The 12168-nt window shown below is 56.6% G+C and overlaps 2 protein-coding genes across 6 annotated transcripts in view; both read left to right on the forward strand.

Annotated features, from left to right (window-relative positions):
* Window positions 1–2744, forward strand: part of PER2 (period circadian regulator 2) — a 43197-nt gene extending 40453 nt beyond the window's left edge. For all 4 annotated transcript variants that reach the window (XM_070489256.1, XM_070489257.1, XM_070489259.1 and 1 more), the window contains exon 23: window positions 518–2744. In XM_070489256.1, coding sequence (XP_070345357.1) covers window positions 518–667 — 150 coding nt within the window. In that variant the 3' untranslated portion in view covers window positions 668–2744. The remainder of the gene's footprint in view (window positions 1–517) is intronic.
* A 4571-nt stretch (window positions 2745–7315) lies between these two features.
* HES6 (hes family bHLH transcription factor 6) lies at window positions 7316–9502 on the forward strand. Of its 2 annotated transcripts, none has more exons than XM_070489877.1 (4): window positions 7316–7498; window positions 7571–7657; window positions 7763–7804; window positions 8100–9156. In XM_070489877.1, the coding sequence occupies exons 1-4, from the start codon at window positions 7418–7420 to the stop codon at window positions 8226–8228; spliced, it is 339 nt and encodes a 112-aa protein (XP_070345978.1). In that variant the 5' UTR covers window positions 7316–7417; the 3' UTR covers window positions 8229–9156. The 2 variants fall into 2 exon arrangements, with proteins under 2 accessions (XP_070345978.1, XP_070345977.1); XM_070489876.1 differs by having other exon boundaries at window positions 7319–7498; window positions 7763–7844; window positions 8100–9502.
* The last annotated feature ends 2666 nt before the right edge of the window (window positions 9503–12168 follow it).

Here is a 12168-nt window from a genome sequence, read left to right on the forward strand (position 1 = left end):
TCTCCCCTACTAGGATGTCAGCTCCTCTGGGGCGGGACCCTCGTCTTTGTCTACTACTTGAATCCCAGTGCTTAGAACATGCCTGGAACGTGACAGGTGCTAATGATAGTCGGGGATGAACAAATGGGACGGTCCATTGCTGATGTCCCATTTTACAGATTAGGAAACTGAGGTTAGAGAAAGCGGGCAACTTGACTCCAGGTCCCACAGGCCAGAGGAGGAGGAGCGAGAATGGAGCCTGAGCCACTGGTCTACACCACCCCCCCCCCTTTTAAAAGCTGCCTTTGAGATAAGGGCCCCAAGGACCCTCCCCTGGCCCTGGGGGAACCCGGAATGGGGGCTTCTTCGAGAGCAGGGGCCCCACAGCCCAGCGGCACCCTCAGAGGCTGCCCGCCCTCCTGCCTCTGCTCCAGCAGCCTTGGGGAACACCTGGTCACCCGCACCTCCCTCAGGTCGAACTGCTATTTTGTAATGAAGATCTCATTTTTGTTACTGATTTCACATTCTTCCTTTTAAGGGATGTGTTTACTGTGAAAACAAGGGAAAAGGCAACATTTTTGTACCATATGAGGAAGATATCCCTCCTCTGCGACTCAGCGAAGCAACAGACACCAAAGAAGAGGAAAATGGAGCCCCCCCGAGTCACAGAAGCGAGGAGCAGTCGTAACCCCCCAGCCCCCAGCCCGCACAGCCGCAGTCTGCGTTAGATGGTGCTCAGAAGAGAAGAAGGAGCTTCATTGGTTTCTGAGGAAATGGACAGATAGGCTAATGTTGCTTTTCTTTGTTTTAGAAAAAAAAAAAACATAGTTTTCTGAAGGGGTGATTTAAAACTGTGTAGGGTGAGAAGAGTTTGGGAAGGAACACATTTTTATATTTAAAATATAAATACGAGTTTTGGGGAACGGGGGAAGAGGTTTTCATAGTTATTTAACCTGAGAAAGACTGAACCCCCTCATTGTGAGTGTCGGGGGCCATCCTGCGGCTCTCAGAAGTCCTCGGACCACGCTGAAGCCTCTGTGGCCAGTGCACCAGTGTGCACGGCCTCGCATGGGTTGCCGGAGGCATCATATCCAGCCGTGGCCGACAGCTAGGATGCTGCGTGCAGCTCTGACCTGAGGGCACCAGCCTCCCGGAGCCTCCGCAGGGTGCGTTTGGATCAGATCAAATTCTGTCCTCTCTCGGGGGCTGCTTTTTATCTAAATTATCGTTCAGTCAAACTAGATGTTTTTAAAACATACCAAGTAGAGATCACAGCCTCTCCTAACTTTCTTTCAAAATGTTTCGCGTTCAGCAGCGTGAAGCGTAGTTTGGCTTCAGGTAGCGTAGTGGCGAGCATTTCAATCTGACGCAGTTTTCATTGGGGGCGAACAAAGTTGAGATGCTCTCTCTGGACTAGTGAGCCTAGTGGTTTGTGTGACCAGCTCCATCAGATTAATCCACACCCAGACCTGTCTGAATATTTCTCCATCGTTCTTGTATCCTTTTCAGACCATGACCAATATGTAGATAAAAATATGCTGTTGGTCACCTCTTTCCTGTGACTTCCCTCTGCACACCGGGCTCTCATCGCCACATTTGGGACCCATTCGTGTTTGTGCTTTGCTTGGAGCCTCCCAGACGTCAGCCCTGGGCCAGCCCAGCTAGCGCCTTCTCCTGCAGACCATGTCTGTGCTTTCCGGGGGGCCGTGAGCTCACCTCTCCCACCCCACCCTGGGCTGGGACGCTGGCCCTCACTCTTTCCGTGGGCTTGACCTCGTGCTGCAACTTCTGATCTCTGCCGTGATGTCCGCTCGTGTCACCAGCAGTTTCTGGTCATTGGGACACTTGGCAAAGAGTGAGGGCAGCCTGTCCAACTTTTACAAAACCTCACGTTGCATCGTTATCCCAAAGATTGTTTGGAAAAATTTTATATTGGTCCCTGGCGTGAGTGGGAAGTTACCACTGAGGAAACAATTGACTTAAAATTGGATGGAGTCTGTAGAAACTGAGAAGGAAGTAGGGTTGTCTTGTTCTCTGTTGGAGGAGCAGCTGCTCGAGCAGGTGACATCTCCTTGTAACCCAGTTGATTTTCATCGTAAAACCATCTTATGCCTGAATATTAATTCTATTTTTTATAAACTGAAACACAAGAACACTGTTAAATTTTTTTTTTCTAATTTACAAAGTAGCATCACCTTCAGATGCCCAAAATGAGGTGGTGGTCTGTGCATTTGTGTGGAAATAAGATGCTGCAAACTGCTTCCTGCCTCTGAAGTCAGACCATTAAGGGATTGGACCCTAGTCAAGGTCACATGAATGTTACCTAAACACAAAACTGCCAAAACTGTCTCTACTGTTCTGAGTGTTTACCGTTGGCATTCTTTTATTATTTAACGTGTACTCATTGTTAACTGCATCGCTTCAACACATGCTGAGAAGTTGACAGTAGGAGCATTTTGTGAAATTGTTTACACGGTGCCACACATCGACTTGTGTGTTTCTTTAGTCTCTGTGCTTACACGGGTGTTATAAAAACTTTTTCTCGATTTTAAACTGAGCCTTCTTTTTAATATATTCCTAAGAAGATGTGTAAATAAGCTCTCAGAGTCTGTGCAATGACTTGTTAAGCCTTTCGGGACAAATGGTTTGTTCACGCGCCAACTAAACCTTCTCCACCCAGTGCAATATGTTTGTCTGACGGCTTGTGTCTTTTTACGACTTTTTTGCCTTTTAGAAAATTGGTAAATAAAGCAAGTATATTTTTATTTTTAATTGTATGTACTTTTTGTTGTTGTTTGGTGAGAAAGATCAACCCTGAGCTAACAGCCATTGCGAATCCTCCTCTTTTTGCTTGAGGAAGATTGTCCCTGAGCTGACATCTGTGCCAGTCTTCCTCTATTTTATATGTGGGACACCGCCGCAGCATGGCTTGATGAGTAGTAGGTAGGTCCACGCTGAGGATCCAAACCAGCAAACCCTGGGCCACTGAAGCAGAGTGCACAAACTTAACCACTACACCACCGGCCTGGCCGCTAATTGTATGTATATTTAGTGTAGCACAGAGCAAAAACAATAGAGATCAAAGATTATCAAAGGATTTCTTTTAAAAAGAACTCTAGAAATCCTGCGTTAGGGACACTTCTATCACAAAGGCCTCCCTCCTCTCTTCTCTGGTGCAGCGTGCTTCTCAATGGTCCCTTCCTGTCTGTTTTAAGGACGCTTCTCTCTTACACTCTTAACACGCTCCTCGCTCCTTGGCCAGCAGCCACCGGGTGCACATCCTGTGCTGTAAATCTGCTCTTGTAATCCAGTCTTCCCACAGTCTTTTCTCTTGCACATGGAAGGGTGGGACTGCTTAGCTTGTCCCAGTGACCCTGGGAACCTGCTCTGGGTTGTCTGTCCCTTCTGGGTATGCTGGCCACGCACCTGAAGGCAGAGAGGTCTGAAGGATCCCAGTCCGGAAGGCCTCGGGCCCCTGTCAGAGGTGATACAGGCAACCAGCAGTCTTCTCCCACCCCACCCACCCAGTCCTTCCATCCACAGTGAAGCCCTGTGGGGCCTGGTCGAAATTGTGGAGGGCTGCTCCCCACTTCCTCCCACTTTTCACACCAAGACCATGAGGGTCAGAGCAGGGAGATGAATGGATCCTGGACCCAGTGCCCAGCCTGCCAGGAGCTCCCTGAACGGGAGGGAGGGCTCAACTCTGTGACTCCTGGCCTGGCCACCTAAATCCAAGTGGTGAGGGAGGTGACGCGGGACAAAAGGCAAAGTCCTCCCAGTGGGGACAGAGGCCTCTGCAAACTGGCTCTAACTGGCCAGATATGGCTGTTTCAATGAACTTCTGAGTGCCTTTGGGGACTCCTAATTGCATTTTTATTTACCATATAACCCCAAGGGCACCCTCCCTTTATTTCCAAACCAAAAGGACCTTCTCTGAGCCTCCTAGGCTGATTGCCCACAAGGGGCCTGGACATCCACAGGCTGGCCACTGCCTTTGTTCCCTGGGGATTTATGGCCTGCCATCCCTGCCAATAACTGGTCCCCCTGTGGCCACGAGAGCCCTGACCAGCCTCTGCTGGCCTCTGTTCCTGGATCTGAGGGGATCAAAGGGCCCAAATGCTCAGGAAGTCTGTGCTCAGGCAACCTTTGAAGGTGGGATCGGTCCAACGGACAAATGGCAGGAAGTGGGTCTGCTAGGAAAGGCTGTGTGAAGGAGGGAGACAGGGTTGGTGGCCCACAGTGTAGCCAGGCTTCTGGGAGGACAAGTCCAAGCCAGCCAGCCAGTGGTCACACTAAAGGCAACTGAGGCTGACTTCAAAGATGGGACCTTGGGCAACTTCCGGTCCAACCAAGAAGGATTTTGCTAATTCATATACCCTGCTCTATCCTTATCCTTTTTTCCCCCCAAGGATAATTGGTCACACTGAGGCATATCCCAGCCTTTAATTTCTTCCTCCTTCAACTCTAGACAGCATTCCTCAATCTTCCCACCCCACGGAAGACCAGGCTTTTGAGGTCCCCAGCCCTCCCCTCAGCCTCTTCCCGTCTGACAACTGTCACCTGTCCTTTTGTTTTTACAAAGTCAACTTCATATCATGTCTTGTGACCATAACTAAGCCTTCCTTGTCTTCTCCATAGATTGAGTCTAAGTGTTGAATCCCTCTTCACCATATTGAACAGTGTTACATTGTTGTGATTGTGAAACAATTGGCTACTGAGGCAAGTAAGGGGGTAAGGTTACATTTCTCTTCTGGGACTTTTTGTTTTTCCTGGAGTTCCTAGTTGCCTTTCATTTTTCACTTGCACCATTTGCCTTTATCGTTTCCTCCTCTGCTCTCCTATGCTCAATACCCCATCCAATCAGATCTTCTACTGACCTTTCTCCAGAAGCCTCCCCAGGGCCCTGATCATCCTCTTCTAATATGAACTGCTTTTCCTAAAGAGCATTCTAAATTACGTGTTTGGCCTTGTTCAAACAGTATAATGGATAATGGGAGGGGTAAGAATCAGAGTACAAGAAATATCCCTGAGTGTATTTTTCCATATCTCAGTTTCTCAAAGTAGTGGAAGCTTAATTGTAGTTACTTGGGGTGAGGGTGGGGGGTAGGGGGTGGGTTCTCCTTCCCTGGGGTGATGTATATATAAATGATGAAAAAGAATAAAGTTACAGGCCAGCTATGGGCTCTCTTAGGGTCCAAAACTCAAGCCCCCCAACTCTGTCAGCCTCCCTGCTAGGAGTAGAGGAGAAAGAGCATTGGGTCGCTGAACAGCCAGGGGAAGGTGGGAGGAAAAGAGCTGAGCTTGCTGGCTTGTGGGGGAGACTGAGGACAACAGGGGGTGATTGAAGTAAAGAAGTAGGTTCATGCCCGGATGAGCAGGGCTGGGCTGGGGAAGTCTCAGGGGCCCGCTCACAGAGAGCAGCCAAGAGGCAGTGCAGGCTCAGGTGAAAATCAGCAGAAGGGGCTCCCGGGTAGTTGCAGAGGTCAGTGGGGTAACTTTGGGAACCTTCAAACCTCCCACCAACCTTGCCCTGCCTGTGGAGGTCCCTCTGATGGGGTCAGAGGGGGAGAGCATGGTGGGTGTCTGTGGCCTGTTGCTACCACCACCACACTGCAGCCCCTGGATGTTCCCCTCCCCTGCTGCCTTCCAGCCATGCTTGCAACATCCTCCCACCTTCCCTATCCACCCAGTTCTTCTGTGAGGCCAGGCTCTGTGCTGGGGTAGACAGTGGGTCCTAGGTCAGACTGTACCCATGACCAGGGATGCTCATAGCCTGGAGGGATGCAGACCAGCCTGATAATCCCAATCCTGGGTGAGTACTGGGGGACTGGGTGAGGGTGCCGCGCTGCTGCAGGGCAGGTGGGCTCCCACCAGGTAGATGGATAGGGAAGCTGAGACCTGAACAGTGAGGAAATGGCCCTTGAAGGGGGTCTGGGAGTGTTCCAGAAGGAGGGCTCCGTGCAGGCTTCTCGGCATTCAGGCTCTGCCGGGCAGCCGCGGCTCGGACCTAGGCCAGTGGAGCAGGGGCCGGGTGGGGTCCCCAGGGCGCTGCCCAAGGGCGCGGCCCCACCGTGGCCCACACACACCCTAGTCCGGAGGCTGGGCCGGCAGATGGGCGGCCCGGGTAGAGGTCTGGCTGACACAGGCGCGCCCGCTGCCCGCCCGCCGGACAAAGCGGAGGAGACAAAGGCGCGGCCAACACCTGTCGCTCTTGGCGCGGCCGCCGCTTTTCCCCGCCGAAGCGGCTGCAGCTGCCAACTGTCACGGGCATCAAGTTACGGGGACCAGACGGCGGCCTCCGCAAGCCTGGCGGGGGGAGAGCTGGGGGGAGGGAGCCGAGGGGGGCTGGGGGGTGGGGAGGACGATGGGGACTGGCAGGGAGGGGGGGCCTGGGCGAAAGTTCGTTCATTCACCGGAAAGGCGGTGGGGTTGGGGGAGCCAGGGAAGGGCGGTGGGGGGCTGGTTGAGTGGGCAAAGGGAGGTCAAAGAGGGGCCGGGGGAGCGAAGGAGATTAGGGGGAGATGGGGTGTTCTGGGGGCCAGCGACGATGACAAGGAAAGAATGGGCAGCGGCGGAGAGAGGCCCGGGGGAAGGGGAATAGGCTGCTGAAAGGTGCGGACCAGGGAAGGACTAGCGGGTGTGGGGCAATGACCAGAATAGAGCCTGGAGGAGGAGCGGGACCCGCGAACCCCACTCCTCTAGGAGCCCCACGCGGGCGCGGGGCGGCGTCCAGGGTCCGGCGTCGGGACCCACAAGTCCACAAGCAACGCAAGGGGGCCACAGGCCCGCTCCCACCCCCGGTGCTCCATGAGCGCCCCCTTCGCGGGGCTCCGCAACCACCCCAGCCGGACCCGTAGCCCCCTCCAGGTCCGGAGACCACGGCCTTGACTGTGGCCCTGCCCGCCAGGACCCAGCACTGGGGCACTGGCTAAAGAGCGCTCTGTGCAGAGGCACCTGCGGTGAACGACGTCCAGCATGAACGAATGAACTGATGAATGAACGGATGGATGGATGGGTGAGCTCCTGCTCCCAAGCGCAGCGGACCTGGGGGCCTCGCTCAGGGTAGGGAGGGAGACAGGAGCACCCCAGGCCGCGGCTCCCGAGTCACTCCCCGGCCTCCCCCGGCCCCCCGGGGTAGCCCCCTGAGGGAGTCGCGCGGTGGCGGGGCTGGGGGCCCCGCCCGCCGGCCACGCCCCGCCAGCTGCGGGCCGACCGGACGGCGGGGCGGGACAAAGCGCGCGGCTCGCATTGACCTCGGCGCGCCGGGCGGCCGGCGGCTCCGGGCCCGCGCAGCCAATCGGCGCATTGAGATGCAAATGAGGCGCTATAAAAGGGGCGGGGCCGCGGCGGGCGGAAGACGCGCGGAGCCCGGGCGGCGAGGGCCGGGCGGCGGCGCTGCGAGGGGCGCGGCGCTCACCGCGCTCCGGGCGCTGCGGGCATGGCTGCGCCCCTGGCGCCCGGCCGGGATCGTGCGGGCCGGGAGGAGGAGGACGGCTGGGAGGCGCGGGGGGACCGCAAGGTGCGGGCCGGGGCCGCGGGTGGGCGGGCGGGGGGCCGCGCGGCCGGGGGCTCAGTCGCCCGCTCCCCGCAGGCTCGGAAGCCCCTGGTGGAGAAGAAGCGGCGCGCGCGGATCAACGAGAGCCTGCAGGAGCTGCGGCTGCTGCTGGCGGGCGCCGAGGTGAGGCGGGCGGGCGGGCGGCCGCCGTGGGCTGCCGGCGGGCGGGGTGCCGCGGCCCGGCCCGGCCTCACCGCCCCTCCCCACCCGGCGCTGCCGCCGGTGCAGGTGCAGGCCAAGCTGGAGAACGCCGAGGTGCTGGAGCTGACGGTGCGGCGCGTGCAGGGCGCGCTGCGGGGCCGGGCGCGCGGTGAGTGGCGCGGGACGGGCGGGTGGGGGCGCGGGCTGCGGGCGCCTGCCACCTGGGCGTGGGGCGCCTTTGCTCAGCTGGTCCCTGCCGGAACCGAGGACTTCCCCGCCCAGCGCTCCTGTGCTGTGGGCGGCGAGGGCTTCCCCCGGAGAATCTCCTGGGTGAGCCCCGCGATCGCAGGCTGGGCTGGCGGGTCCGCCGCAGTCGCGGCTCACCGGGCTGGCACGGCTCTCTCCTTCCCACTCCCGGGCGCAGAGCGCGACCAGCTGCAGGCGGAAGCGAGCGAGCGCTTCGCCGCCGGCTACATCCAGTGCATGCACGAGGTGCACACGTTCGTGTCCACATGCCAGGCCATCGACGCCACCGTGGCTGCCCAGCTCCTGAACCACCTGCTTGAATCCATGCCGCTGCGCGAGGGCAGCAGCTTCCGGGATCTCCTGGGGGACGCCTTGGCCGCGCCGCCGGGAGCCCCTGGGCGGAGCCGCTGGCTCACAGGAGGGACCGTGGGGTCCCCGCAGCCCAGCCCTCCGGGCCCCAGGGACGACCTGTGCTCCGATCTGGAGGAGGCGCCTGAGGCTGAACTGAGCCCGGCGCCTGCTGAGGAGCCGGAGTTGGTGCTCCCAGCCCTGGGCAGCCTGACAGCTGCCCGCATATCCCAGAGCCTCTGGAGGCCTTGGTGACTGCTAGCCTGGGGCTGCGGGGGTGGGCCCAGCTTTCTTGCTCTGTAGTCCCTTCTCCCTGGGGTCCAGATGTGGTGGGGCAGGGTCCTGGATGTCTCCCAGATCTGTCTGCCTCCCTCCTCCAGCTTACAGAGCAGTCCCAGAGGACCAGCCCAATCAGGCCCCTATCCCTGTTTCTTGAGGAAGTAACTTTTATGGGCCCCACAGCCCTCAGGTGCATGGAGAGAGGAAGCTACAGGCGGGAGAAAGAATCTTGCAGAGCAACCAAGGCTCTCTGGAGTTCACCTGTCCCAGGCTTCTCAGGCACTTTGTGGGTCTGGGGGCAGAGGTGACCCGAGTGACGCTGAGCCTCTCCTTGGTGCTCGGCACTAGTGTCAGGGCAGAGGGGGGCCTCAGGCCCTGGTGGCCCTGGGCTTGAAGCTTGAACTTGCCACTTGAGCCAGGACACGGGGCGGGGGGGGGGGGGGGGGGGGGGGGAGCAGGTGCGTTCTACAGCACTGCCCACAGCTGCCGGGAGAAGCAGGGCTCTCTTTACGTCTTGTATTTAGCATGCTCGAGCTTGTGTATTAGGTTGCCGTCAAATGTTCCAATTCTGTTAAATAAAGGATTTTGGAGAGTTCGTTACCCTTCTGAAGTATTACAGAATGATGCGGTGTCATTGATGTGTGAAATGCGTAAATACTAAAGCTCGTTTTTCCTGTATCTAGTGCTGGTGAGTGTTGTTAAAACTTCACACCCTTTGTCAGCAAAGTGAGCAGTGTAGTGGTGGTGGACCTGGGACACCCACCTTCCCCCCCAGCACATCTCACAGTGGACATCCAGCCCCGCCCGCTCTCCCTGGGAATTGTGTTCATCCTGGAGATGGATACCGTTGGCACGGGGTTTGTCTCCAGAATAACTAAGCCATAGGGAAACAGCCCGTCCCTGGACCATTCTCTGGCTCCTGAGCTTCCAGGAATAAAACTAATGCCTAATTGCTAGCCACGTGGTTTGGAAGTTTCTTTTCAAAGACCTATTGTATGACCCATGAGCACGATCCAGATATTGGTCTATTTGTGTTCGGTTGTCACTTTTCTGAACTGAAGAGGGCGTTTCCCCGCCTGCAGGTGACTTCAGGGACAAGGAGACCCACCCAGTTCATGGCTTGGAGCAGGCAGCTCGCTCTGGAGGTCAAACTGGGCCCAGGAGGTCAGAAACCGTGGAGGGAGAGTGACGGGATGGGCAGCTGGGCTGTAGGGAGCCTGCCCTCCTGGGCTGGGTCAGGACCTGCATGTGGCTGGTGGTCAGCTGACAGCAGTCTCTGCCGCAGGTAGCTCAGCCCTGTCATCTCCTGCGCTAGGACCCCAAAGCGGCTTATTCTCACTTTAGGTTGGCAGTGCCTGGGCCGGGGCTGAGGTGTGACAACTGAGGATTGACACCTGGGTCTCCTCGCTGGCTGTGTGCCTTTGCTTCAAGAACAGCTTTCGCCACAGCCCTTTTAACGAGAGCTCCCCAGCATGTCCTGGCCACCAGGGGGCTTTCACACTGACGCCCCTGTTACTCAGTCTTAGACCTCAGCCACCAGGCTATAACCTGACTCAGCTTATTTTTTGTGACTGGGGATGAGTTGTTGAAGGGGGTGGCGTGGGGGAGGCAGGTCCATACAGAGGGCTCAGGAGGGAAGGAAACATTATTCCTGGCATTATTTAAATTGCCCCAGACAGACTGACGTAGGAGGTATCCACAGGGACACAGATGGAGAGCTGGTCCACCTGTGAGACTTCTGTCCCCTGTGGCTCCCGACGGCCACTGCGATGAGCTCTTGATGCCATTTGCATCAAGCCAGGAGCTGTTTTGAAGGAATAACTCTTTCCTCTTGTACCCACACTTGTGACATCTTCCCAGAGGCCCTGGAAGGGGGCCCAGGGGAGCCCAGGACTTGGGATGCAAGGTGCAGGAGGCTCACCTGGGGGGAAAATTGTCACTGGGACCAGGACCCTCCCAAGGTCAGAAGCCTCTAACCAGAACTCTAGCCCTGTGCCCCTCCCACCTATAAAGCAGCTTCTCCGAACCACTCCAGGAGCAGCCTCTTTTCTTAGAAACGTAAACGGCACCCAGAGCAGCGATCACTATCAGCCTCCAGAGGGCGAGAGCTGCTCTTTGCCCGGCGCAGCCTGGGACCACCAGCTTCCTGCCTGCGTTCTTTGGGAAGCGGGGTTTCCACTCTGCTAGACAACTGTCTCACGCCACCTCCTCTCTCTCGGAAGCCTCCTGGGCTCCCTCGCAGGCCTGGCGCTGGTTATTTGACAGCCTTGAGCGTTGCCTCCTTCCCACCCACGTCAAATCCCTAGCCCGCTCTATGAGTCTTCTCTAGCTGCCATAATGGCCACAAATTTGGTGGCTTACAATGACACAAATTTGCGATCTTGCAGCTCTGTAGGTCAGCACGCTTACACAGGATTTGTGAGGCTAAAATCAAGGCAGAGCTGCCTTCCTTTCTGGAGGCTTGAGGATGAAGCCATTTCCTTTCCTTTTCAGGCTTCAGAGGGCGCCCACATTCCTTGGCTGGTGGCCCCCTTCCTGCATCTTCAAAGCCAGCAAGGGTGCGTCTATTTGACACTTCTTCCATAGTCACATCTTCTGCCCCTCCTCTCCTGCCTCCCTCTTCCTTCTCTTTTTAAGGACCCTTGTGATCACATGGAGCCCAACTGGCTAACCCAGGATCATGTCCCTATCTCAAGGTCCTTGATCAGATGTGCAAAGCCTCTTTGGCTATGGAAGGTAACGCATTCACAGGTTCTGGGAATGAGGATGTGGACATCTTTGGCCATTATACTGCCGACCACACCAGACATTCTGCCTTCCATCGTGATGCAGCATGGTGCCCGTCTTCCACACAGGGGTTGGGTTGTCCCCTCTGACCTCCTCAGTGACCCTGCTCTCTCCACTGCATCGTTAATCTCTCCTCACTTCTGGATCATTCTCATCGACCTACAAACAAGCTATAACATCTCCATCTGGAAAAAGGGGAGATAAAACCTCCCCGGACTTGGCATACCCGGGTAGCCCCTGCCTCATTTCTCTGCTCTAAAGCAAAATTCCTTGAAAGCGTCATCAATACTCGCTGTGTCCACTTCCACACCTCTCACTCGCCTTCCTTCCTCTCCATCAGGGTATTCCCACCCCTACACTGAAACTGCCCTCGTCACCATCTCCAGTGACATCCATGTTTCCAAATCCAGTGGTTGCCTCTCTCAAGTTTCAAGGTACTCACCCTTCCAGGGAAAAGCAATCTTCCAGGAAGCATTCCTCGCAGGTTATCACTCCCTCGAGAAATGCTCTCTTCTCCCCATCCACCTCAAGGACACACACTCCCCAGCTGGCCCACCTCACTGGCCATCCTCAGTCTCCTTGTCTAAATGCTCCTCTCCTGCCCACCTCCGGCTGTGGGCATGCGCATCCAAGGCTCTGTGCTGCTCAGCCCTTCCCTACCACCCAGCCCAGGAACCCTATCTGGTCCACTTGGTTTGTTCCATCCGGGTGACCTTGAGCCGAAGCCCATCTCCATCCTCGATGGCCTCCCTATATCCTTCTATCTACTCAGTGTCTCCACCGAGATGTCAGATGGGCATCACAAACCAGAGAAAAAAGCACAACTGCGTCTC

The sequence above is a fragment of the Equus asinus genome, chromosome 19 (assembly GCF_041296235.1).
Source record: "Equus asinus isolate D_3611 breed Donkey chromosome 19, EquAss-T2T_v2, whole genome shotgun sequence".
Classification (NCBI taxonomy): domain Eukaryota; kingdom Metazoa; phylum Chordata; class Mammalia; order Perissodactyla; family Equidae; genus Equus; species Equus asinus.

Excerpts from the sequence above, each read along its gene's own strand:
- HES6 (XM_070489876.1), top strand. The coding sequence starts at position 7,418 with ATGGCTGCGCCCCTGGCGCCCGGCCGGGATCGTGCGGGCCGGGAGGAG. Across the intron at positions 7,499-7,570 it reads AGGCGCGGGGGGACCGCAAG|GCTCGGAAGCCCCTGGTGGA; the intron begins GTGCGGGCCGGG and ends CGCTCCCCGCAG. Across the intron at positions 7,845-8,099 it reads GCTGCGGGGCCGGGCGCGCG|AGCGCGACCAGCTGCAGGCG; the intron begins GTGAGTGGCGCG and ends TCCCGGGCGCAG.